Source organism: Oryx dammah, unplaced genomic scaffold (genome assembly GCF_014754425.2).
Source record: "Oryx dammah isolate SB20612 unplaced genomic scaffold, SCBI_Odam_1.1 HiC_scaffold_8, whole genome shotgun sequence".
Taxonomy (NCBI): domain Eukaryota; kingdom Metazoa; phylum Chordata; class Mammalia; order Artiodactyla; family Bovidae; genus Oryx; species Oryx dammah.
Genome location: NW_024070192.1, coordinates 21,492,963 through 21,520,776, shown reverse-complemented (window position 1 = coordinate 21,520,776; position 27,814 = coordinate 21,492,963). Strand labels below are relative to the sequence as shown.

The 27,814-nt window shown below is 39.6% G+C and overlaps 1 protein-coding gene across 4 annotated transcripts; it reads right to left on the bottom strand.

The window, feature by feature from the left end:
• Positions 1 to 4,401: 4,401 nt before the first annotated feature.
• On the bottom strand, positions 4,402 to 27,335 carry SMARCE1 (SWI/SNF related, matrix associated, actin dependent regulator of chromatin, subfamily e, member 1). Of its 4 annotated transcripts, none has more exons than XM_040245419.1 (11): positions 26,841 to 27,335; positions 24,580 to 24,631; positions 24,360 to 24,403; positions 21,353 to 21,457; positions 16,369 to 16,449; positions 14,915 to 15,046; positions 14,479 to 14,650; positions 9,331 to 9,503; positions 8,697 to 8,798; positions 7,862 to 8,084; positions 4,402 to 5,685 (listed from the first exon to the last, which is right to left on the bottom strand). In XM_040245419.1, exons 2-11 carry the CDS (start codon positions 24,584 to 24,586, stop codon positions 5,477 to 5,479), a joined length of 1,248 nt encoding a protein of 415 aa, XP_040101353.1. In that variant the 5' UTR covers positions 24,587 to 24,631; positions 26,841 to 27,335; the 3' UTR covers positions 4,402 to 5,476. The 4 variants fall into 4 exon arrangements, with proteins under 4 accessions (XP_040101353.1, XP_040101354.1, XP_040101355.1 ...); XM_040245420.1 differs by having other exon boundaries at positions 7,874 to 8,084; positions 26,841 to 27,295; XM_040245421.1 differs by lacking the exons at positions 21,353 to 21,457; positions 24,360 to 24,403 and having other exon boundaries at positions 26,841 to 27,130.
• Between the last annotated feature and the right edge of the window lie 479 nt (positions 27,336 to 27,814).

Below are 27,814 nucleotides of genomic sequence, written 5' to 3'. Positions count from 1 at the left end.
ACTGCCAGGGAAGTCCCTTTCAGGTTACTTTAGGATGATGTTCTTAAATAATGTTCTTTAAAATACTTTATATTTAAGCATAAACATAATTGTGTTTATGCTTAAATAAATAAATATCTGTGCTTAAATATACTTTTATGACAGGCAATGGTTTTGCTGATATAAAATTTTCTTGTAAAATAAAATTTTCAAGTGGAATAAATAAGTTGATTCAAAGAAAGCTGTTAAGTAATCATAGTAGAGGCAGTACCCAGAAATGATAAAAATTGTGGCAGTGGAATGCAAATGATCAAGGCTTGAGAAGTGTTGTGTGATGAATTGAATCTGCCTGTTCCCTGTTTTGCTACATATGAAAATTCTGACCCTTATTTTATAGAGTTTGCATATGTTACACAGTTATAAAATTTTCATTTTGGGCGACACTGTGAGATCATCACAGAACAACCCTCCTTGCTTCAGACAGGTGGTTTCTGAGGTCTAGAGATGCTGTGCCTTGATTAAGTGCAGTACACTGCAGAGGAACTGGAGTTTGATCCTGTTAGAGAAAATGTTCTTACTTTCTGGTGGTTTAGACCTCAAGAGTAGAAGAGGAATAGTCCTTTACCCCCAGTTCATCAACAGAGATGTTGGAAGAGAGACAATGTGTTCTACAGCAGGACCTCAAGGGGCACCAGTCTTGAAATATTCCAAGGTCTTTTGGTACACCTGAAACTAACACGATATTGTCAATCAACTACACTTCAATTTAAAAAAAAGGAAAATAAGAACAACAAAAATAAATCATCCTATCAACATGAAGATGCCTAAATGCCTAAAACAGTGTTATCATATGCATTCACTTCATTTTTTTCTCTCTTTTCTTTTTTGTAGATTTATTTTCTCTTTGCTTTAGTTTATTCATTGAAACCAGTGCTACTTCTCAACCACAATTATCCACAGAAGTATTACTAATCATTTGAGATGACTCAGGAAAAAAAAACAACCCATAATCCATCTAGACTCAACTGTCTTAAGAAATCCGTAGGATCATATGTCTATTCAGTTATTTAGGAAGAAAAAAGAGAAATATTTAGAGATCTTTTATTTGGAAGAGGATTACATTTATTCTCTTTGACTTCAAGGTATAGAAGCATAACCAGGAGGGTGAGATAATGGAAAGACAAGTTTTAGCTCAATGAGAGGAAATACTTTTAGTTAATTCAAGAAGTGAGCTGTCCTAAGAGAGATGGACCCTCCTCCCTACACCCTCTGCCTGTCCCCCCGCCCCCACCAAGACCAGAGGTGTTCATTTTAGGTGACAATCCTAGAGGACTTGTGGAAGGGAATGGTCTTATCTAAGGGGCTGATGGGTGGGTGAGGTGGCTGACCCAAGGTCTTTGCCACTTCTGAAGGTCAAGTCTGAGGTGGCCTTCCTTGCCTTTCAAATGGCTCACATAGGGAGGTGGCCATGATCTGCAGTCACTGTCTCAGTTCTATGTAAAAAGCAATTAAATCATTTGAGAACTTTCCCTCCCTGTATGTCTTGAACACATGCAAAAAATTACATATTTTTGTTGCTAAATGGGAAAACATGTGAACACAAGCCAGCTAATTTAACTATCTGTTATTGTGTTGTATTTTAAAAATCAGGCTGTTAAATACTTGATAGTTCAGGATTTGCATCTTAATCTGGATTTTAATAATAGGCAGTAATTTTTAGAGAAGTGTCAGCCTGGGAAGTCCAAAGTTTTATCATTTCACACTCAGAAAACTGCTATTAAGAGCTTATAATTTGGACTATAAAATGCAGAATTATTACATTAGACCAGGTGAAATTGTCATCTTGTAGATAAAAACTTACATTGGCAATTTCATACAGTTTAACTAGTCCATCCTAAAGGAAATCAGTCCTGAATATTCATTGGAAGGACTCATGCTGAAGCTGAAACTCCAATACTTTGGCCACCTGATTCAAAGAACTGACTCATTTGAAAAGACCCTGATGCTGGGAATGACTGAAGGCAGGAGAAGGGGATGACAGAGGATGAAATGGTTGATCAGCGACTCAATGGACATGAGTTTGAGTAAGCTCCAGGAGTTGGTGATGGACAGGGAAGCCTGGCGTACTGCAGTCCATGGGGCTGCACAGAGTCAGACACGACTGATCGACTGAACTGAACTGAATATTAAGATGTTTATATACAGTTTTATGATTACTAAGATCTGTAGATATTTTTGACTATACTCAGAATTTCCCCTACTGTGTTGATTAAAGAAACAACATTGTAAGCCAGATGACAATCCAGCATGACTTCTTCTAAAAAGGCTCAAGAGCTCCTTTCAGCTTGTTACACAGTATGGTTTTTTTCTTTTTTTTGTAAAGACACTGAGCTCTCTAATGTGCAAATCATTAAGAAGGTAATTGTTGTTCCAGCAAGTTTTGCCCAGCAATGAGAAGCAATAGGATAGAACTCCTGCCCTTGTTGAAGCCAGGCAGGGAGACTGTGTGGTAGTGCTTCGGGGTAGAAGGAAGTGATTTCTGAAGTGAGGATTTAACACAGTATAATCCCAGCTTCATTGCCTGCTCACACGAGAAGCCACAGCTTCAATTTAATGGCAGACAATAGGAATTTCACAGTCAGCACCAATTGTTCAAAACCTAAACTAGTCTCTAAAATGGAAGAAGGATCAAAACTAAAAATTTGGAGGGATTTAAGCTCCAGATTCTCGAATATAGTGAATCAAGTATCTTATCTTTTCCATAGGATGTTTTTATGTTAAAACGAGCTTCCTTCCAGTTACTTTCCTGAAAGCTCTGCTCTACAGAGTATGTCATTTTCATGTACTGCAGGAGAGGTACTTAAAAAGTCATGCTTGTTGATAAATGGAGAGATATGACATTTGAAACTCCTTTAAAAAAAAACACCTGGAGACGGTTGGGGATTCCCCTCTGCCATTTGTTGTTAAAAATGAATAAAAATGTAAGCCCTCAAACTTTATATGCATTCATACTCAAAACAAATGCATTAAAAATAATGGCTGTGGGACTTCCCTGGTTGTTCAGAGGCTCAATACAAGGGGCTCAGGTTTGTTCCCTGGTCAGGGAACTAGATCTTACCTGCTGCAACTAAAGATCCTGCATCCTACAATTAAGAACCAGTGCAGCCAAAAAAAAAAAAAAAAAAAAGTCATGTCTATGTGGAGAAGTAAGGGGACTGAAAGTAGTTCAGTCTATTTTATGTTGAAAGAGGCTCAAGAGAGTTTCGGTGACATGCCCAATGCCTACTGGGATATGGAAGACAAGGACCTTGATCATATGCCACCTTCTTAAAGAAACTAGGAAAACAACTCTGTGTTTTCTGCATGATCACTGACAGGAAAGAATTTTGATTTTCCTGCCCTGTGGTTAAAAGCTGCCAAATCCCATCTTAGTTTCTGCCTGTTGCTCTAGCATTGCATGCACGGGCTCGGTCTAGATAGACTTGTTTCCCCTGTCATCTCCAGCTTAGCAAAGGAACCACTTCCATCTTTTTGAGAGACTTCAATACCAGAGCAGTCTTGATCTAGCACTGTTTACCACCCACATTAACCACTCCTCTGCCCAGTTTTGACAATGTACTAAAAAGGATACCAAGTTTGTCGGGGATGAGTCGGTTGAAGTTCTTAGCCCTACAATACCCTACACCCAGAACTAGTACACTGTTTTTTAAAAACTTTATTTTTGAACAGTTAGCTGTGCTGGGTCTTCACTGCAGTGCTCAGGCTCAGTAGCTGCAGTGAGGGCTCAGTTGCCCCTGGGCATGTGGGACCTGTTTGCTGACCAGGGATCAAACTTGTGTCCCCTGCTTTGGAAGGTGGATTCTTAACCACTGGACCACCACCAAAAGGCCCTGATAAATTAGTTTTTGATTCAGAAAGAAACAGGAGAAAGATTTCATGCGTTTTTAAGAAAAAAACAGGTACCAAGGGGTGTTCCCAGCTTTGTTTCCTTTCCTGCTCTCACTCTCAGGAGGCTGGACAAAGTCATAGTCACTGTAGGCTGTGAGCTCAGTCGCAGTGAATTCACTGTAAATCAAGTCTTGTCCATATAGACAAGCTATCTACATGTAAGTAAAGGGTTTACCTTTATTTGGACATTTTTTTTTTCAGTGTAAAACTTTTTTCTCATATGTGAATGCAGAAATTTACTACTTTTGGGGTTGATGACCATGTGACATGACTACAATATAAGGAAACGAATTTTCTCAAGTGTCTTGTACAAATGAACTTACAGCAGTTTACGTACTTTGGTGAGACAGGACCTTATCTGGATAAGCAAATTCATTAACAGCTGTGAAAGGTCACTCCATATTGTCACTACATTATAACAAAATTAAAAGCTTGCCTTGCGTAAGAATATTTAGTGCATTAAAAACACTGAGACTCTTTTTTCCAATTTTTTATTACATTTGGACCTTTAAGAAACATATACCATCAGTTATACCACTATTCAGTAAAAATCTATTCTAGTTTTTAGAATGCTTATGTGTCACAAACTATCTTGCTTCTAGTCTCTAAGACTTTACTAAGAGTTTATCAAAAAGGTTGGCTCTGACCTATGGGATCCTGAGCCTTGAGGTTTTAAATGTTTTGATTATTGTAAAACAATTTCCAGTGGATGAACCTTAATTCCCAGCTGTTTTCTTTCTAGAATGGGCTAATCATTTTGAAGTTACATATTCCATTACAAGAATATTTACTTCTTTCAGTTTTGTGATCTATTCTGTCTTTGGAAAACTCAGGGAAAAAAAGTATTTTTTCCCCCTGTACAATAAAGATGGGTTCTCACCAGAACATATCTGATATTAATTATAGCAAAAGGTGTATAGATAAGTGTATATGTGCCACGTTCACTTTAACGACTATTTCATAAGCCAGTAACTAACTATGGAGACTATTTCTGGATCAATACAATCCAAGTGTGGCTGTAGGTACACTCAACACATTAACACAACTCTTGGTATCTGACACTGACGAAAAATAAAAAAGGGTAAGTGAACAAATACATACTCATACATGATTACGTTCTCAAGAAGCTCCTCTTTGTGGAAGGAAGCAAGAAAGCAGGCCTTCAGGAAGCTACTGATGGGGACTGGGAAGGCTTAAAGCTATGGCTTTGGTAAGCACCCAAGTGAGCTGTAGGAAGGCATTTGTACAAGTAGATTCTGCAGCATCAAAGGAGAATTCTCTAAAAGAGGTGGGCATTTTCTCAGTTAATCTAAATTCTGAGGCTCTCAGCAGTTGAGGGCTAGAAACAAGATCCAAAGAACCATCTCTGCGAACGCTTACGAAAGGTGACTGTGCCATTCAGCTTGTGATGCTAAATGGTCCAAAAGCCTTTGGTGGTGTGATATGGACAAGAACAATATTAATACACAAACCACATAACACCATTAAAACTCAAAAAACATTTTTTCATTTAAAAAAGTTATTTAGAACACATAAAACAAGGCAACATTTATTCTTTTTTCTCGTCTTCTGGTACGGGATCTGTTGGTGGCTCCTCCACGGTTGCGCTGTTGCTTTCTGAGCCAGTGTTGCTATCACTGGTCCCTTCCTCTGCCAGACTGTCCACCCCTTCCTGCCCGCTCTCCTTGTCCTCAGGAGTAGACGTGCCTTCTTCACCATTCTGTTGGCTTTCTGTCGTATCTTCAAGGTGTGTCTCCTCTGTAATCACACATTTGTCACTGTTAGTTCCCAGACAAAAATTTACACTTCTGTGTTGACAGTCCAGAGCTGCAGCATCCAATGATAAGGCAGCCACTCACTATATATGAATACACATATCAAGCACCTGAGATGGGCTAGTGTGACCAAGGAACTTTCAGCAGGTTTAAAACAAGTTGGAATTTGGGGGAAAAAATCCACTTTTTAACTGTAAATTTTGAATCTCAATACAGATCAAGTATTTCTGCTGAAAATTTAGCTTCCAAATTTCAATGTGCTCTAAGTCTCAAGTGCACACTGGCGTTTGAAGACTTATTAAAATTAATTTCATTTAAATTTCATTAAAAAGGGTTGGTAGCAGAACATTTCTAATTACACAGGGACATATTTTTTTGGACAATGCTGTGTGAAGTGCTCGGATTTAATGAGTGAGAAAGCAGGTAAGGAAATGGTATAAGACTGATAAAGTATTTTGTTATAAGTCATGGTAGGCTGTTTTCTGTTATTGCTCCAATAGTCTGAAACGATTTTCTTCAGTTAGGAGGATAAAAATTTGAGTAAAGACCTATGGTGGTGGTGGTGTAGTCGCTAAGTTGTGTCTGGCTCTTTGTGACCCCATGTACTGCAGTCTCCCAGTCTCTCCTGTCCAGAGAACTTCTCAGGCATGAATATTGGAATGGGTTGCCATTTCTTTCTCCAGGGGATTTTCCTGACCAGTAATCGAAGCCAGGTCTCCTGCTTGGCAGGAGGATTCTTCACCACTGCGCCACCTGTGAAGCCCAAAGACCTACAGGCACACTCTCCTACAGGCATACTCTATTCATAGATGACAAAACAGCGGCGGAGGACCAAGTAGTGTTCCAGTTGCCAAGTGAGTGAAGGAGCCGTACTTTCATCCTCATGCTCTTGCTTTAATCACAGAACGTGTTCATGCTCCAAACTTGTTAAGATAAAAAACACGTTCACACAAAACAGAAAACAATTCAGATAACTAAACTTAAAATCTGACTATCTGAAATGTTAATCTGCTGAATTACATTCTGTAGAAATATCTGGTAAAGATAGCATATCCCACTTAATGTTTTCCAGATGTCAAATCAGTTGTCAGCAGAGCACCAAGGGTGACTATGGTCCCTCTCAGCTCTTGTAATGACAGTCCAGGGAGCTTTTGGTTGTGTTTCCCATACTTCCTCCAGCTCAGTTCTGTTTACTACACAGCGCACTGAGCAGCGTCAAAACAGCGCGCAGGGCGATCCCAAGATTTCAGCCAATAATTGATTTAATCAGTACTTCACGTAAGCTTTGCACGTTATTGTTTGCCTTGAGGCATGCTTTTAGTCAGGAAAATCAGTAGAACTGGAAGTATGAATTTTTCTAGGATGGAATCAATAAACCCTTTCTGTGAGACTAGATAGAAAATTTTCAGGTTTTGTGAGTCAGGCTGTCTTAGTTGCAACTACTCAACTACACTGCTGGAGCCCCAAGGCAGCCACAGATAATGTGTAAACAAATGGTTCCAATAAGACTTTATTTATAAAAATAGGTGACAGGCAGGATTTGGCCTGCAGGTTTTATTTGCCCAACTCTGTTCTAGGACACCAAAGATGACTGATCTTAAGGGCAAGGACCACATGCTGTTTAAACAATTTTAGCAATAAAGGTTAAAATACTGAGTGCCAATACCATGTCAAATCCAGTAATGATGATTTTATGTACATCTGCTTCTTTATCCTTGGGAATTCAATTTCAAGAGGTGGGTGCTAGAATATTTACAAAGGAGGAAACTGAAATTAACTTACCTAGACTGAAGGTCACAGTGCTAGCATGGGGTGGAACAGTACCCAGATCTGTGGGCCCTCCAGGCCAGTACCCTTAACCATTAAACCACTACATTCAATACTTTATATCCCAAGTCAGGGAATGATATGACTCAATCTGGGCAAATACCCAAGACCTCAAACAGCCAGACTAAAGGCAACACATCACTGCTATTTTGTACCAATACCAACACTTTAAGTGAATCTATTATAAGACATTAAGATTTGGGAAGAAAGAATGCATATATCATATGGAGAATAATTCAAGAGGCAAGATTAACAGAGTGACCTCCAGAAAGCACTGAGAAAGGAGAATTAAAGACAGCTGTAAAAGCCCTCAACATTTACTCTGCAATCACCTGGCAGGCTACCTGTCTCCATCGGCATACTCTCGTCCTCCTTCTTGTCTTCGGTCTTACTTGCTGCTGGCTCCTCTTCAGGAACGATACTGCTCTGGCTGCGGTCAGCTTGCTCTGCTGCCTCTTTTTCCCTTTCCTCCTGCCTTTTTCGAGCCTGCTCCTCAGCTTGTGCAATTTCAGCGGCAATTTTTTCCATATCCACTTCTACTTTCAAACCACACAACTAGTAGTCAGAAAACAAAACACTCTCTTAGTCATGTTCTTTTCTTACAATCTCTGAATCAGAGAAATTATTTCACAAGTGGGTTTTCTTGGCTAAGAACTGTATTCATATATATGGCAGGGAAAAAACCAAGCTCTTGTGTCTACAGGAAAGTTGCCCTAGCAGCCATGTAGTATCAAGTGTTGCAGAATAGTTGGTGAAGCAATGCTGAAAGCACTGGCTTATACTCAAAGCTTCTATTTTATATTTCAGGCTGCCAAACACTATTTTTACCTGTTTTCACGTGAAGTGCAAACTGTGAGCTACAGCTAATAAAGACATTTGATGAGTAAGTTGCAATGAAAATAATTCACAAGTGTATGAGAGTTTAAAATATCAGAGGGTTCTAGAGTCTCAGGCCTAGTTCACTGAACGGGTATACTATACAATGTTTCAAACCTATTGCAACGTTGCCAGAAAATGGAAATCATTTTATAAAGATCTTACCAGCTACAGCAAAGTTAACCCTGTTTCAAAGTGAATGACACTACATAAAAACACTATTTTGGAAAAAAGAATGAGAAAAAAAAGTAACAGACACAGTGATACAAGTATAGGTAACACATTCGATACCCTTTTAAGCTCATTGTTAAATGAGTCTGTGCTTTCCAGGAATTTCCTCTTCTTTTCTTGGTGTCGCTCCTCTATTTGAAGAAGTTCAGCTTCTAATTTTCGCTGTAGAAGATAAGATCAGGCTTTGTTATTTACTACTAAATTATCTTCTCTAAAGCTAATGTCAAACACAGAAAATATGTCTCTTTTTTTTAATGGTCCACACTTTTTCACAGTGTGATAAGTGTTTCGCTTTTCAAATTTAAATTACTTATTATATAATGTGCTAAAATTTAAAAAATGTAAAAATGCAGCACAGAGAGGATGACTCATTAACAAGAGTAAGTTAGACAATACTGTCAGCTCTCAGCAACGTTTTGGAAGAAAAATATTTAGTATGCTAGTAAAAGTTGATAGGATATCTCAAAATTCTCAACAAATACACTTTCTGTCAAAAGGTTCCCTGTTACAGTTTTAATGACAAACTTATTAAATCTCTGGGAAGGGTCTACTCCCTCCAGCCTCTTCCCTGAATCAGGAACAGGTTAGATTGGACATAAATATTTAACAGGCACACTCATGCATGGTATACAATCAGGTTACCAGGAACCTATGGCACAGGCCCATCTTACCATAACAAACGTTTTGTCTTTACCTGATGAACCATTAAGGACTGGACTTGTCGTTTAAGAACCTGCATTCTAGCTGTTGTGACAACTGACCGAACGTCTGGCACCACACTCTCACTAAGGATTTCACTGATGAGGCGGTGGTTTCTCTGGAAACGGGCGGTGGCTGTATGCTTCATTGAAAAGCCATCATCATAATCTGGAATAAATAACATGATCTGGAAATCAGGTTGCCAATTACCATAATTAGCACTTAGTTACCAAGGAGCCATGGTCCTCACTGGTCTAATAAGTGGGTTTAAAGGGCGTCAAAGGAGCACCAGGGCAGTCACTTGACAAAAACCATACAGAGGATACGTGTTCACCGGCCAAGATGTTGGTTTTTCTCACAAAATCTTTTAAGTGAGGAGGTGCATCTGATATTTGGCTGAAACACAAATGAGATATAACCAAGTGTCTTTGGCCCGGAAATCAACATGAAGGCTGCACGTGACAGCAGTACAGATTTTGCCAGATAGTTCACTCTCTGGATAGTAATTCAAAGCTTTTACAACTGGTGGTGCGCAGGAACTTTCTGGGGTCTTTGTCACTGTAGCTCTTCAAAGTAAGGAAAATGCCCACTGAAAAAACATTACCTCTAGTAACAGCAGTTTCCAGATGGGCATATATATTCATCAGATTAAAATAACACTGAGGCCTTAAAAAATGTTTAGTTCTAAATTTCACTTCTAATTTTTATCAATTTATACATGTATACATTCGTTATCAGTGTATAAAGGTATCACACATTATTTCTATTCACTCAAGTTCATATACATATAGTATGGGTCTAGTTTACAAGCTTATTTTTAGTAGCTATTACCTTTGCTCTTACACTATTACACTTTGCCTAAGTGGGTCTTAGGAAGCATCACTATGAACAAAGCTAGTGGAGGTAGTGGAATTCCAGTTGAGCTATTTCAAATCCTAAAAGATGATGTTGTGAAAAGTGCTGCACTCAATCTGCTAGCAAATTTGGAAAACTCAGCAGTGGCCACAGGACTGGAAAAGGTCAGTTTTCATTCCAATCACAAAGAAAGGCAATGCCAAAGAATGATCAAACTACCACACAATTGCACTCATCTCACACACTAGTAAAGTAATGCCCCAAATTCTCCAAGCCAGGCTTCAGCAATACATGAACCGTGAACTTCCAGATGTTCAAGCTAGTTTTAGAAAAGGCAGAGGAACCAGAGATCAAATTGCCAACATCTGTTGGATCATCAAAAAAGCAAGAGAGTTCCAGAAAAACATCTATTTCTGCTTTATGACTATGCCAAAGCCTTTGACTGTGTGGATCACAACAAATTGTGGAAAATTCTTAAAGAGATGGAATACCAGACCACCTAACCTGCCTTCTGAGAAATCTGTACGCAGGTCAGGAAGCAACAGTTAGAACTGGGCATGGAACAACAGACTGGTTCCAAATAGGAAAAGGAGTACATCAAGGCTGTATATTGTCACCCTGCTTATTTAACTTATACGCAGAGTACATCATGAGAAATGCTGGGATGGATGAAGCACAAGCTGGAATCAAGATTGCTGGGAGAAATATCAATAACCTCAGATATGCAGATGGTACCACCCTTATGGCAGAAAGTGAAGAAGAACTAAAGAGCCCCTTGATGAAAGTGAAAGAGGAGAGTGAAAAAGTTGACTTAAAGCTCAACATTCAGAAAACAAAGATCATGGCATCCGGTCCCATCATTTCATGGCAAACAGATGGGGAAAACAGTGGAAACAGCGGCAGACTTCATTTTTTTGGGCTCCATAATCACTGCAGATGGTGATTGCAGCCATTAAATTAAAAAGATGCTTACTCCTTGGAAGAAAAGTTATGACAATCTAGACAGCATATTAAAAAGCAGAGAAACTACTTTGCCAACAAAAGTCTGTCTAGTCAAGGCTATGGTTTTTCCAGTAGTCATGTATGGATGTGAGAGTTGGACTATAAAGGAAGCTGAGCAATGAAGACGCTTTTGAACTGTGGTGTTGGAGAAGACTCTTGTGGTGTTGGAGAGTCCCTTGGACTGCAAGGAGATCCAGCCAGTCCATCCTAAAGGAAATCAGTCCTGAATATTCATTGGAAGGACTGATGGTGAAGCTGAAATTCCAATACTTTGGCCACCTGATGTGAAGAACTGACTCATTGGAAAAGACCCTGATGCTGGAAAAGATTGAAGGCAGGAGGAGAAGGGGACGACAGAGGATGAGATGGTTCGATGGGATCACCTATTCAATGGACATGAGTTTGAGTAAACTCCAGGAGTTAGTGATAGACAGGGAGGCCTGGCATGCTGCAGTCCATGGGGTCACAAAGAGTTGGACACTGAACTAAACCTTTGCTCTTATCACTACCAGTTTTTGACTGGTAACAACATGTGCTATTATTTGTTAATATTTTTATTTAAATCAACTAACTTTTTAAAAAAGCGCTTCCTCTTAAGCAATACACATTAAAACAAAAGTTCCTCTATCAGAGGTGGGGAACCATATTGCAGGAAACTCTACTGCAAAGGCCCTAACTGTGTTGCTGTGTCGTTTTAGCATGTCCCTTAATATTTGGTACTTAAGTAGTTACTGAAACTCTGATTATCAGAAATACCACCACTATGAACTGTTGTGCTGATTATTTTTGTTTCAAGTAGTTTCTGTAGGATATTACTTCTGAAATTAAAATTACTGGAACAAAAGATACCATTAAAAAATTCTGTGACTTTTTTTTACTTCTTAAGGGAGAGTTTTTCATATTCACACTTAGGATTATGTACATTTGTGCTAGGTTATCCATCTAGGTTTCCTTTTTATTACTGTTCTTCTTTCGTATGTCCTCAGTGTTGATCACTGGTAAATAAAGTCTTAGCAATATGGGCTTGTCTTTCCTTTTTTAAAAAATGTATTATTTTTTGGCCATGCTGAATAGCACGTGGGATCTTAGTTCCCCAAACAGAGCTCGAACTTACAGCCATTGCATTGGGAGGGCACAAACTTAACCAAGGAAGTCTGCACCTGTCTTTCCTTGCACTTTAGTTGGCTGATCTATTTTTGAGATTTCTTTGGAAGGAATGACGCTAAAGCTGAAACTCTAGTACTTTGGCCACCTCATGCAAAGAGTTGACTCTTTGGAAAAGACTCTGATGCTGGGAGGGATTGGGGGCAGAAGGAGAAGGGGACGACAGAGGATGAGATGGTTGGATGGCATCACTAACTCGATGGACGTGAGTCTGAGTGAACTCCGGGAGTTGGTGATGGACAGGGAGGCCTGGCGTGCTGCGACTCATGGGGTCACAAAGAGTCGGACGTGACTGAACTGAACTGAACTGAAGGGGAGGGTAGGTTTATATTTTCTAATTCACCAGGTATTTACTTTATCTCATGAATATTCTCTTTCTAAAAAAAAAATGCCTTCACTATCTTGTGAGGATAACTGCGTATGTCCTGTAGGCTTGTGGGTCTTCTCCGTTAGAGTGAGCAGCTGCTGTACTTGTGGACCTTCGGTCTTCCTCTTGGTTTTATGTACATTTCCACCCCCTCAAGTCTTCCTCTTTCTACTCTGTTCTGGGGGTAAAGTCCAAGGTCTAAAGTCATCCTTATCCTGGCATCTTAATTATTACTGTTCTTTCTTACTGTCAGCTCTAATTCTAATACCCTATTTTCAACTTAAAAAACATAATGGGCAGAAGCCTGAGAAACAGAGAAGGGCTCTCTTTTCAAGACTATTCCTTAGTGAGTCTCTTTCAGGCCCACTCCATGTTCATGCTGTTTGTTACCTTCACCTAGGGAAAACTTCATCTGATTCCTAATTAATGGCTTCTACATCCCAAGTCTTTGTTCCCACTTATTACTGACCTCCCATCCTTCCAATTATTTCTAAACTGGATCTTCTATTTTTTTAGTTCTGTGCTTTTTTCTTGCATTAATCATTCAATCTGAGCAATTAAGAGTTTGCATGTGCTTGTGTGTCTGTAGCACAGCTGACTCTGCTTAATATGCTCAATTGTCTCTATTCCCTATTCTAGTCTCTAAGTTTATTAGATCTGTATTTATGAGGATATCTGTCAATATTCCAGTCCTTTCTTTTAAAAACTCATTTTTGCTTTTTCTCCAAGTATTTCAGTTTATTCATGTCTTTAGATGGTATTAGTGCTTCTTTTTTTAAAGGTCTCTTCTTTAAGGCCTTACAAGCTTCTTGTTATTACTACTTTAAAATGGGATCTTAAATTATTTTCCTAATGTTTCTGTTGCTTGCAGCTAGAGCTTCCAACCTCTTCCACATCACAGCAGCACATGAGGAAAATGATTTGTATAGCATGCGTGCTATGTGGATGAGTATACTCATAGCGGGAGGTGGCTAGCTCTGAAGCTCCTTGCAGCCTCAGACCCCGCCTGGCTGCAGAGAAGCAGAAGGGCACGAGCACACCTGCAAACTCTTCATGGAATGCCAATTAGGAAGCTCTGCTCCACATGCAGGTGTGTGTATAACATTTGTAGGTGTGCACCCTCGTAGGGCTTCTTAGGTGGCTCAGTGGTAAAGAACCTGCCTGTCAAGCAGAGACGTGGGTTTGATCCCTGGGTCAGGAAGATCCCGTGGAGGAAATGGCAACCCACTCCAGTATTCTTGCCTGGGAAATCCCACGGACAGAGTCTGGCAGGCTACAGTCCACGGGGTTGCGAAAGATCAAAGGTGACTTGGCGACTAAGCAGTAAAGCACCCTTGTAAGTATCATTATGAGTTGTGCTTATAAATTCTAGTTGGATTTCTGAATTAACTAGAGTTCAAAATGTCTCTTCCCACTCATTAACTTTGTAGCTTAAGAGCCTTTAACTCAGCTGATTTAAGGAACCAATAACAATAACCTGAAGGCATGTAACTTTTAAAAGCAGCTGAGGTAAGGAGTACAAAGATTTTGATAAACAATAGGTAGTTTTTGCTATTGTCTGCACTAAAAAGGGTATTTCTTTTTCTTTGGGAAATTTACACACAAATCTTAATCAAAATAATTATTTAAAATACTGAAATGGCACTTAAATTATGCTTTGTTTTCCATTTCGGATAGGGAACAAACTTCAACTTAAGAGATTACTCATATTTTAATTCTCAGAGAAAGCATAAACAAAGCCCCACTTTTTTTTACCGTCTGGGTCTTCAGCAGGCTGAATGCTCATGTAAGGTTCTCCTTTCTCCATGCGAGACTGTCTCTGTCGACTTTCTTCCTCTAAAGCAGCTTCTGCACGACTTTTCGCATTTATGTAAGCAAGGTACGCGGGGGAATTATGGTAGGCCTTCATAGATTCATTGTATTCTATCTGAAATTCAAATATTTCTCTGTTTTAGAATTAATATTTTGCAGGTTATAATGAATACTTACATTATCTCATTTGAACATCAAAAGACAGTATAACTATCTCCTTCTTACAGACAAGGAATCTGAAGTCTAGAGAAATTGAGTGACTTGACCCAGGCAGATGAAGCCTCAGCTGTCTGATTAGATTGTATGTTTCTTTTATAAGTAATAAGCAAGTGTTTACGAACTTTATCTTGTACCTGTCCCACTGTAGTTCCCATCCTACCTTTTCTGCTTCGTATTCGTTTAAATATTCTTGTTTTTCTTCATCAGTGAGATCTCGCCACATGCCACCAATAATCTTGCCAATCTCCCACAACTTTAGGTCAGGGTTGGAAGCCTTTACTTGGTCCCAGACCTTGAAAAAGAAACAGTTCAGATTTTAGTATTGATGCCTAAAAATACAGACTTTTACAAATACTTTTTAATATAGAAACCTTTACTTTAATCAACAACAAAGGCACAAGGAATAGTATCAAAAGCCATGTTTCTATCAGCCTGCTGCAACAATTATCACGGGTCCTCCACTGGGTTACTTTAAGGTAGATTTCAGAAACCTCCAAACACTGCAGACACTTATCATGAAATAACTCTACATAGTCTGTCTTTCTAAAAATTCACGAGTTTAGAAGGAATGAGGTTATGGTGTGTAATACAACATAACATCGCCAAATTACACATATAGTAATTATGACCCAAAATTTCAAAATTTCTAAGTAGTGGTGACATAGGTAAATGCTCATCTTTAATAAAGATATCAGCTATACTTGTTATTTTGAGAGTAATGGAGGTTCATCATCTATTCCCCCCACCAAAAAAAAAGAAAAATTCAAGAAAGGTATAAAGAAAATAAAAAGTACCGTAAGTTGATTGTTTAGAGATAACCATTGTCTTCTAGGCTTTTTTTAAATTCAAACTAACATGTATTTCCTATTATTTTTATAAAAATAAGACACCAGTACTTATAGTCTCACATTCCTTTTTTTCACCTAACATGTTTCTCATGTCATTAAATATTCTCCAAAAGACTATACAATGTTGGCAACACAACTTTATCTTAAGTATTGTAACTGTTTATTATACACACATGTGTATTATTATTATTTTTTTGGCTATGCTGGGTCTTCGCTGCTGTGCAGGCTTTTCCTAGCTGACCCGAGAGGGGGACGCTTTCTAGCTGCAGTGTGCGGGCTTCTCGTTGTGGTAGCTGCTCCTGCTGTGGAGCACAGGTTCCAGGCATGTGTGGGTCTTCGCTGCTGTGCAGGCTTTTCCTAGCTACCCCGAGAGGGGGACGCTTTCTAGCTGCAGCGTGCGGGCTTCTCGTTGTGGTGGCTGCTCCTGCTCTGGAGCACAGGTTCCAGGCACGTGTGCGTCAGTAGCTGCTGCTCGGTGGCATGTGGGATCTTTCTGGACCAGGGCTCAAACCCTTGTCCCCTGCACTGGAAGGCAGATTCTTGACCACTGGAACACAAGGGAAGCCCTTAACTGTTTATTGAATCATTTTCTTGTTGGATTGTAGTTCTGGAATTTTGAAATCAGAACTAATGTCTTTAACAACTGCAATCCTGTATCCTCTCCTCTGACTATGCACTAAATGGCTGGCTAAGTCCGTCGAACCTTGATGTAAAGCAAAGAGCAAAGACTGTAGTCCTCATTCCTTTCTGGCTCCAGGGCACCTACCTTTCTGCTGTACCTCATGTAGGGCATCAGCGGCTTATCTGGTGGCTTTGGGGGTTTTGGAATCGTGATACCAGAGGACGCCTAGAAAAGAGTTAAATACGTTCATTACTCAATTGCTAGAAGTTCACCAGCAAACTGAAAAGAGAGTCCCTTTAAAAATTCTAATGCGCCTTTCTTCTACTCGTCCATGGATACAAGATTCTTATATTTTCTCCACTGAAAATAGCTATCACTGCAAATTCAGAAACGTTCACATCAAAAGAAAATAAAGAAAATGACTTTAAGCACAGAGCTTTTTAATATGTTACTTAGCAGTTTATTGCCACTGCTTTGACAACCTGGCTGTAAGAACAAATAAAATATTACACAATTATCCATACAGCAAAAATATATGGTTATACATCAGATGTCCCACATTTAGGACATTACCTGGCATCCTTTTATTTTGCTTAATTTACCATTACATATACAGTCAACACTTGATTATCTCACCAGAAGCTGAACCCAATCAGCACTTACCACATCTCACACTGCCCACTGGGGACTATTTACTATTTGTACCATTTCAGGAACACATTTCCACATGAACAACTACTACCACCACAAAGCCTACTCCCTAGATTCAACAATGAAAAACAAACAAAAAAAAACCTTCTTACTCCTTTGATATCACTAGAGATGTTATTTTTCTTAAGGTTCTATACCCATATCTAGTTTTTTTTTTTTTTTTTAAATAAAGGAGATTAGGAAGTGTGCACTGAAGTCATGCCTTTTTTGCACTCTTAGTCACAGCAGAGGAGTGAACAAGTTTACCAGGAACAGAGAAATGACAGAAACAGGCCCTGATTATTTTGAGACTGTATGTTAAGAAACTCCTCTTAATTTTTTAAAAATGCTGATTTTTTGGGGGGAAGACAGAGAAAAAAGAAATGGGAAACAGAAGGTGAGGAGACTGAAAAATAGTTTTTAAAAAGGTAAAGACAAAAGTGGGTGAGAGAAAGGCAAAAGGGAAAGAAAGAGAGGAGATGAGCTCTTTCTAAAGGCTAAATCCAGGCAGGAGACCAGGTAGCCCCGTGGGCAACCCCCCCACACCTCCAGTCCAGGAACGCTGCTTCTGAACCTACTCACATCTCTGCACACACTGCTGCATTTGATCAAGGGCCCAGCATCAAATCATGGCTGAATTACATTTGTTTCCCCCACATTTCTGGAAGACTCCTGATATTGATTTTCCTGCCAGGCTGGGAAGGAAGGCTGCCTTCTAATTATCAAAAGATAGGAATCAACAAATCTTTATAAGAAAACTAAGGTGACATTTTGCTCCCTTGCCCTTATGTGTTCTTGTGGTAAAACCAGAGGGAAACCTCCCACCCCAATTCTCAGCTGAGACCCCAAGTCTAACCTTATTTTTCATCCAAGGGCTCAGGGAAGAGTGTGTCTGTACCCCTTCCACCACTTTCAAACAATGCTTCTTCTTCCTATTAGAAGGGTCTCCCTCCAGCCCTATATACTTGTCAGTAACTCTGCTTCTTCATACATGAACTTATGAGAAAGCATTTCATCTCTACAGCAGTATTCCTCTCTTTCCACATTGCCCATGTATTCTTACCACACAGGATGCTGATGCCTGTGTAGACAAACCCTGCTTTTAGCCAGGAGTAGGCAGCAGGGTGAAGTGAGACACGGGGGATGGACACTGTCAACAGAGGTGGTACGAACAGCCAAAAGGAGATCTGTCTGAGGGCTGCAGGAGTTCTCTGGTGGGTGGGTGTGGATTTCTACAAAGCTAACCTTCTGTCATGAATTCAGAGCAAGAAGCACATGAAAGTCTGATTCTTCATACATAAAATTACTAGAAAGCACTTCCAACTCATAGCCAACACAAACCTTCAGAATTTCAAGGAGTGGGTTCCAAATGAATTAAAACACTAAAAACAAATTACAATAATATTTGCTCCTTGATATTTTTCAAAGAGCTGCATTTTATAACAATGAATTTGCTTCTTTTTTTTCTCCCAAAGGAAGGTATCTGGATCATTTGCATGTTGAGGTCATATTTTCATTACATTGACCAGTCAATTTACAAATACAAACAGAACCAAACCAAAACAATAACAACAACATTAAATTCTAGCTGGTTTTCAGGATGTTAAAGGTTAATATCACTCAACAGTCTTAATTTATTAACCATCTCAAACAGACATCTTTCTAAAATGTCTCAAACATTACTCTTCACCGCCCTCTCCCCCTCAAAAAAGCAGTTTGCACTGTACATAATTATAACCACTGCTTTGCTATAATCCTCTGGTTTGAGGTATGAAAAACTGTCGGTTCCTTTATTAAATGACCTGATAGTTACGATTTTGGAAGGCAGGTCTCCTTTTTCAGCTGTTTCCTTCCTTGCTGCTGTCAGGAAACCTACCTCCAGCAGCAACTGTTCCCCTCTCCAAACGGCAATGAGTCGGGGGAAGACAACTAATTATGCTAGTTAAAACTGCTTACAACAGAGGAAGGTCCCCTGTGAATAATAAAGTCTCTGGTTTAGTGAAATTTTGGCTACTTGAGAGATTTGTGTTATTTCTTCCCAATTTTCAGCTGCTTCTCTGGTAAGATTTTATCTAAGGTTTTCTTCGGGGATGAAATTCCCATTAAAGCACAGAAATGAACTGTTCTTAACATTCTGTCTCAATCTGTTTTCACATAGGTACTTAAGAGAATGTTAATCAGCATCTGATGAAGAACTGACCAGAAGTGAATTCCACTTTATAGCTACCATAAGCACTCCAAAAAGATTTCAACATGCTTATATGTATATAAAGTGTTTATTGTCTGAAAACTCTTCAAGTTTTCTGGAGTCATCGGGAAAACCACGTGTTCGTGGATCCTATGGGAAGCTACTCCACAGGGTGTCATCAAATCACTCCTTCAAATCAATGACTTAAGGTGATTTACAGACAATAATACCAGAGAAGCTCCCCCACAAAGTAACACATAAATGGGGTCATATTAAAATAACACTTTTATAAAGGTCAAAATCAGATCTATTGAGTCCTAACAGAGCTTAAATTAAATATACAGGCAAAAAGAAAAAGGTAGTTTAAAATTTTAGGCCTAATTTTTGTAAAGAATGATTACCCGAGAGGTCACTAAAAGCTGAGGGTAACACAGGCTAAAAGCCTCCACATTTCCTAGGCCCTTCACTTCAAGTCTACATAGCACCTGGACTACCCTTCAATATGGTGTTGAGAGGACAATAATACAAATAAAACAACTATAAAGAACCAGAACATCAACATTTCCATGCCCAACAGCCTTCCCATACTAATCTACTCTAAAACTAGTGCTTACTCCAAATACTGGGTTCCAACATCCCCAGGAAGGAATGGGGAGAAACAGATAACTGGCCAAGGCTGAGACAGCGACTGTACTTTCCTGTTCCTGGTAAGTCCCCACTGAATGATACCACTTTATTAACAAAGGATTCCCAGATACATCCCAATTGAGAACAGAATGCTTACAGAAAATAAAATACAAATGATTCTAATACTACCGTTACCACCATTACTTTTCCATCAAGATAGATAATCAAGAGCTGACTGTATAGAGCTATTAAAATGTAATCATTCTTTTGATTATTACCCATGAATAATTTTCTGTATTAACATAAATGATCCAAAATTGATTCTGCCCCTTAATTAAAATAAATGTTCTTTATCACTTGATAACTTTGCCACCCATTACACTTGTCAAACACCACATTCAGGCCAGGGGAAAAACAAGTACCAATGCACATAAAAACTGTATGCATTGTAAAATGCATACATACACACACTTTGTCAGAATTCTTTTCAGATACCATGAAATATGCATGGCACATAAAACTTGATATGCTTATGAAGTACAAATTATGCAGAAACAATGAAATATTTAGACAAACAAAACCTATCAAGCTAAGCAGTATGCTTACCAAGATAGACATATAGTTTGGTAGTTACAAGCTTTCTGTTCTAGCTTGACTACAGGGTGAGAGGGCTTTTCTGAAGTCACACTAATTGAATTATTTTTGAATACAGCAAACAAAAATCAGGTATTAAAAAGTTTACAGCCATTCTGAGTTGTATAAATTCTTACCAATATCACATTCCAATGTTATGTCGGCATTTGGCTTTTGGATTTATTTATCTATTTTTGGTAAATAATTTTTACAGTTATTCGCTTTTTTGGTACCTTAAATTTCCTTAAATGAAGTTAAAGATAATTTTAAAATAAAAAGTCTGAAGTTAAAAAAAAAGTTTGAAGTACATCATCCAATTTTGGTATCTCAGGCTGATTATTTAAGTGAAACATCTAAGTTTCAGAAATCATATCCTTTATCCTCTGAACTATAAATGTACTTCTGGTTGTAGATATGTATAGTCTGGTAACTCAAATTAATTTCGTTCAGCTTTCATTCTGCAGTTCTTTGAATTGGCACAAGTATCTTTTTAACTAGAGAGAAACAAATCTCAGTTACGACAACTGTTAAATCCAAAAGACAAATAACTGTGTGCAGCAGTTCAAACTGGTAGAATAGCCCAAAAAGGCCAGGTCTATAAACCCAGTCTTTATTAAGAAAATAGTTCTTGAGCCTAATGCCAAATACCTTAAATGAAAGATACTCTTTGCCTCAAAAAGGGCATCTTAACCGTAGGAAATCCTAGGTTTGTCTACATAGAGTACTACCATTAAGTGCCCAAGGCTTTATCTCTACCAATCACCAAACAGAATGGATTCTCCTTTTCTTCTATATACATATCCAGATCTCACTGTTTTTTTGTTTGTTTTTCAGTATAAGATTGTACAATGAATATTTCAAATAATCTAAAAGCCAGGTTAATTTTTTTTTTTAAATGGCTGTGCTGATGATTCAAAAGGACCTAAACCTGAAGGCATTTCTGGTCAATTCCAGTTGTTTGCTGGATGCTGTAATAGTTGATTCTCCTACCGTGACCCGGCTGTTGGTGCCCGGGTTCCCTCCCAGCCTGTAGTTGTTGTAGGCGAGATGACTGTATGGATTGTATCCCACAAACCCTGGTGTGCTGGGCATTTGCTGATGGAAACAAATGAGACAAAAACACGAATGAGAAATGAGCTCAAACGAGGAAAACACAGAAATGAAAAATGATCTGCATATGGCATGCAAAAGCAACCTGAATTTAAACAAGCAATGATGTGTTGTAATTGTTCTTTTTTTTCATTGAAAAACCAGTCTGCAAGTGGTTTTTGTTTTTTTTTTTTGTCTCTTTCTGTCTCTTTGCAGGGGCCAGTGGTGTTTGTATGTGTGAATGTGTGTTTGTCTTTCAGGATAAGCAATACACTGAAGTGTCTCGAACATTCACGATCTCTTTATGGTCAATATATGAAATAACAACTTAGCGATATATGTCTGAGATTGGAAAGCTTGAAATGTGATAAACTGGGAGTCTGAAAACACTTTACATGCAAAACAAAACATGATTTATTTGACAGTCATGTGAATGCCACCAATGTACTTATCTACCAAAAACAAAAACAAGAAATGGATTGCTTCCAAAGACAGCTTTAAATCATTTCATATAGTGTGAGAAATGAGAAGAGATTCAAATCAGGAAGCCAGAAGTCATCAATAGAAAAAAACATATGTGGGATTCAATGGATGTCACATACATGATTTCAAAACAAAGACTCATAAGAAATGCATGGATTTCATTCTGGGGGTACTGTCTGATCTTTTTAACCCAGTCATTCTTTTAAAGGCTTTCTCTTCCATCTCTTCTTTGATCCATCTTCCACAGGTCAATCACGAACAATTTCTGCATTTAGTTTTAATGTGAACTACTTCTCTAGTAGACAGACTTGAACTTTTTTTTCTCATCTGATTTCCTGATAGCCCTACCTCTTTCCAACCACAATTGCTTGTTGGAGCAACGGAATTTTCAGCTTTTGTAACTTATGTGTTGATGTGATCACAAATGGGCTCTTATATAGCAGTGCCCTTCGTGGTTAATAAAATGACATCCAATGTTCATGAGAATCAAAGTCTAGTGCATAAGAAGGATGTGGCAAAGAGAGACCAAAAGTAAGGTATCTGACCTAATGAAAGTCAGTCAAAACAAGTGACAGTGATTTCATTTTAACATGCAATTAATACCAATGCTGAATTGTATAATGTAAAGTAAACAAAACATCCCAACTAAGCTGTAGCTAGTATCAACACAATTTTCTAAAACATGCCACTGCACATATCCTTAGTGTCCAAAAAAAAAGACATTCAAGCAGATCAATCATTTGATATTCTTTACAAGAGAACAAGTGATCAATTTCTAGTCTATGTAGTTATAGAAGACGCAAATCAAGCATATATAAGTAGGCAAAACACAGATGAAGCATCAAAGGCACAAAAGAAGTGTATGTTACTTGGAGTGGTGGTACATTTGGGTGGTAGTGGTGGGTGGAGGTGGTGGTGGTGGTGATGGAAGGAGAAATGGAAATAAAATAAAGGAGGATAACTCATTTAATATCCATTCTGTTGGATGTACTAACCTCTAGTCTTCTGTATATTATGTGTAATGTAAAATTATAATGGTACAGAAGTATGATTAAAGAAAGGTAAAAATATCTCTTTCTATATTTAAGAAATCATAGGGTTGGTTTCTGAGCTATTTCTATTATCTCAAAAAAGTTAATGTCCTCAAGATAATATACACTGTTAGAGGCAGTATTTGCGTCAAAATGACACCTTCAAAGGTTGCGTACGCAATGATAATCACTGTTCAATATTATGAGGCAATAATGTAAGAAAATTAAGTAAGGGAACTTAAAAAAAAAATTGAAACTAAAACACTGCAATTATACCATTTCCAAAAATGAAGTACATGGTTAGCTCTTTGAGGTCAGGAATCTCAATTGTTCAACTCCACCTGTATAGCCACTAGCAGAGTGCCAAGGAGATGGTAGTAAGAAATGTTCTTTAAGAAAGGAAATAAACCAAACACAGGACTTTAAGATCTACTGGAAGTAACTCTAGAAACTGTACGTTATAGAAAGTTGAGATGTGATACAGTATCCCTTTTTAAAAGCATCTTACTAAGGAAAAACAAATTGTTGATAAACTGAAACATACAGCAGGTTAGTAAATAAAAGTTAATCTAGTGGAGAAAACAAAGTTACACAAGGCCCTAATTAGTAAGCTAGCCTGAAATTTAGGGGTAGGGAGTACGGAAGGAGGGCTAACAGCTTTAGTTAAAGAACTTCTTTTGTAGGATATGGTCAATGTTAACAGTGTTTTTCGTTTTTAAATAAAAAAATAACAAGGAATCTATTTCAGCAAGGCTTGAAGAGTTACTGTTAAATCTGTTTTGTGGATTGGGCAATTATTTTACATGCTGACCAAGCTGGGCCAGAGCTTGCTTGGTGAAAAAAACTAGTTCACTATTATTTATACACTTTGAAACGTATCAAGGGCATAAAACTCAATAGCAGGATCTGACCCACAGATAATGAAATCCTTACTTGAACAGCTTGAAAATAAAGATTTACAATAAGGTAGTATAGAACTGGAAGCTTTATTGTTTGATTTAATGTGAAAATTATATACAGATAGGAAGAGAAAAAATGTAACCAATTGAAGGTTAGGTTTAAAAACAATAAATGCCAGAATGAGCATTTATTTCATATTAGCTTTCAAGAATCTTAATAGAGATGAACAAGAAAAGTGTTAAACTTGCCACTTATTTCTAATTAAAAAAAGAACTGAGCATAGGAGGTTGGCATTTCAGTAGTATGTTTCTTTAAATGTTGGGGTTGGTTCAAGGTAAGATGCAGAGTTATTTTATTTAGTAGGAAGTGCTGTTTTTTAGCTGAATTTTTCATCCTGTTGCTGTGATGATTGAGTGACTGTCACTGGAAGACATCTGGGTTTTTGTATCAAGGCCAGACTTGGCTATTACATTAACAAGAAAATTAAAACTTACTGTTGCAGGAGCTGGGGTGGGAGGTGGGGCATAAGATGGTCTTTCTGTTTGAAAGAAAATAAATAACTTCTTGTAAACAACTGAGATATAATACTATGCAACAAAACTACCAATGGTCCTGTTTTGAAGAAAAAAAAATGAGAGTATTTTGGAATTCCCATTTGCTAGGGCATTAGTCTCTTATTAATATAGATTGATAAATATAAAAAATGAAACTTACTTGACATTTTGGAAGATTAAGTTCTCAGTTCCTTAAGAATGAATCTGAGACACTAAAATAAAAAAAAGGAAAAAAAAAGAAAAATAAAGATAATCAAAACTCAGCAAGCATAAGAGAATGTTTTTCTAAAGAATAGGGTAGTTTGATATTTCTTTGTAAAATTACATTATCTTCTAGTAATCAAGCCTTTTAAATATTTTACTAGTTCTTCAGGTCACTTAGTTGATCAGAATTAAATGACTAAAACAAATGACAGGGGATATTAAAAAGTAAAATTAGACATGTACTTGCAAGTTTTTTTTCTTTTTGATACTGAGCCACCTCTTGTATGGAAAATGTTTCGCTGATGCCATGTAAACATTTAATCAAATTGGCAAAAATATAATGACAAAAGAATATGATGTATTATTGGGGCCTACCTCAACAAGGCCTACCAGATACTGACAGCTCCCTGATCAGCCACAGTTCTGCCTTCCTTTTAGGATAACAACTTCTTTCTGGTAAAACAGCATTTTACTCCTGAAGGCAGTGGAAAAGGTAACTGGTGTGACAATAAACTTCACATTCTCTTATAGGAGTAATGGAGCTTCCCTGGTGGCTCAGCGGTAAAAGAACCCGCCTGCCAACGCAGAAGACCTGAGTTTAATCCCTGGGTCGGGAAGATCTCCTGGAGAAGGAAATGGGAACCCACTCCAGTATTCTCGCTTGGGGAATCCCATGGAGAGAGGAGCCTGGTACCCTATAGTCCATGGGGTCGCAAGTGTCAGACACAACTGAGCCACTAAAAAACAACAACATGATGGTAAATAGCTTCATAGCCGCTGGGAATAAATTTCGAGAGTCTACTGGAAAAAACTCTTATTGATCTTTCTTAGCTCGACTCAAAATATATCTCCTCAATGGAGACTTCGGGACATATCTGTACAAAATTAAATGTTTCCTCATTTGTACTCCAATTTACACAGATCAATGATATCATATTATACCTGCTAATATGGGGGCTGAATGGAGACAGGGACCAGCTAGTTCATTATTGCTGTCCCAGTACCTAGCTCAATTCTTACCAACTTCAGTCCTAGTAACACTAGCTCAGAACATGACCACACACACGTGAACTTGTTCCTTACCTCACTAGACATTACACACAGTGTGTACAAAGAGACGAACATTCATTTTCAGAAAAAAGGCAAATAACTTCTATGACTACTCGAGTATTTTCATCTGACATTAGGAGAAACAAACATGATTTTTTTTTGCTCCTGTTTTGTATTTTAAGGGCATTTCTGGAGCATTATGAGTAAGAGGCCTGGTGTGGAAAGAAAGAAATCATTTATTTTCTCAATGGCCCAACCTGGGTCTCCCGTCTCTCCTTAAGGGACATGCAGGAAACCAGAGTCTGGGGCAAATTTCCTTCCTGCTCAAGCTTGGGTGGGCTGTCAACATCCAACAGGCCTTGCTGGGGGGGGGCCCTGATAATAACTGCCACAAGCTCCCAGGTGGGTCACATTTTATTGTTAATACTTTAAAATTACTGGTCTTTTGCTACACCATAAATTTCAAGCGTGATCTCGTACAACTGTCCACCACTGTATGCATCTCCGGTGCCTGGCATTAAATCCTGGAGAAGTTATTTGTTGAATACCTTATACGGGACAGGTTTACTACTTTAACACCATCTGGTTTAACAGTCACACTACCAACGAGATGTGTACTGCTATTGCCATTTTACAGAGGGAAAAAAGGAGTCTCGTTCAGTATAAGTAACTTGACTCAAGACACAGAGTCAGGAAGTGTCAGAGTTGGGTTTCAAACCCAGGCCAAACTGTTGCCGAGCCTTCGCTTTTCACTCCAAGCCACACCGTGAGTCCTCAGATCGCTGCCTGGGCAAGGGGAAATCACCTTCCTGGGGGTGAGGACCACGGGCTTAGCTTGCCCCAAGGGCTTCCTCTGAGATCGATTCGGTTTGGTTTGACGTGAAGGTGCACTTTACCAGCTACTCTGCTGAAGACGAGCATGGAGAAGCGCTTTGACCACTTCCGTGGGGTTAGTGGAAGGGGCACTTCTGGCCGCCCAAGAGGAGCCCCAGATGGGACTCTCTCCCCACCCTGGCGCCGCTAGGCCTCCAAGAGGCCGCAACCGGCCCCCGGCCCTGGTCCCGCGGCCAAGCCTGAACCCCAGCAACCCTCAGCAACCCCAGCCGAGCCGGGACCCCACGCCTCTCCACCCTCCCGACCCAGTCGGGCCCAGTCGGAAACACTCACCCGCGGGCAGAAAAAGCGCCCGCAGCTCCGGCCTCGCTTCCCTTTGTCCCGCGCACGCCCCGCCCCTCGCGTCCCGAGCTTCCGCGCTCGCACTTTCAACACTCTTCTTAATTCCTTTGCAGGCCCCAACCGACTCTCTTCAGAAAAATAAACCTTCTAGTGGGGACGCGGTGCTGTTTAGTACAGTCAAGGATTTTTTTAAGGCTCCATACGTTCCTCAAAGCTCCCGGAATGTCAGAACTTTGCCAGCCGGGCGCCGATTCGTCACTCCGGAGAGGGAGGAGGTGGCCCGACCGCGGGTAGGCCCGGACCGCGCGGGCCCCCAAGGAGCCGGAGCGGGGACGGGTGACGCGGCGGGAGGTGCGAGGCTGAGCCGCGGGGAGGTGGGAGCGCGGCCTCAGCTTCCCCGCGCGGGGCCGGAAGGCGGCGGGAAGCGCGCCCAGTCGCGAGTCCCGGAACCACTGTGGCCGCGCGGCCCGCGCACCACCCGGGCCGGACTCAGGCCGCGCACGCCCCCGTCCCTGCCCCCGAGAGTTTCTGTGCTGTTTTTTTTTCCTTCCGGTCTTTTTCTTTCCTCTTTCTCTGGGAGCTGGAGTGTATATACTTCACCAAGCCGAGGATGGAGGCGTGGAGAGCCGGGTTTAGTTTCCGTCCTCCTGCGCGCCTCCCAGGGCTTCCTGCCTTAACCGCGGGCAAGAGCTTTGGCGAAAGCAGCACAGATCTTTCCAGTTGTTCCCAAGCGCAAGGCTGGTGTAATTGTCACAGGTTTCTGAGCCAAGGCCCGGAGATGTAAATCTCCTTGCCCCTGGTTGTGTGTCCCTGCAGCGCTGGGCAAGGCGTCTGTGTCCTAAAGCGCCTTGGCTCATTCGGTTTCCTCTGCCAGGAACGACAGTCCTTCACTTTTGGGCTTAAACTCATCTGTTCTTCCGGATCCAGCTCAAATTCTGTCCCCGATGCCCTCCGGGAACTCCCCG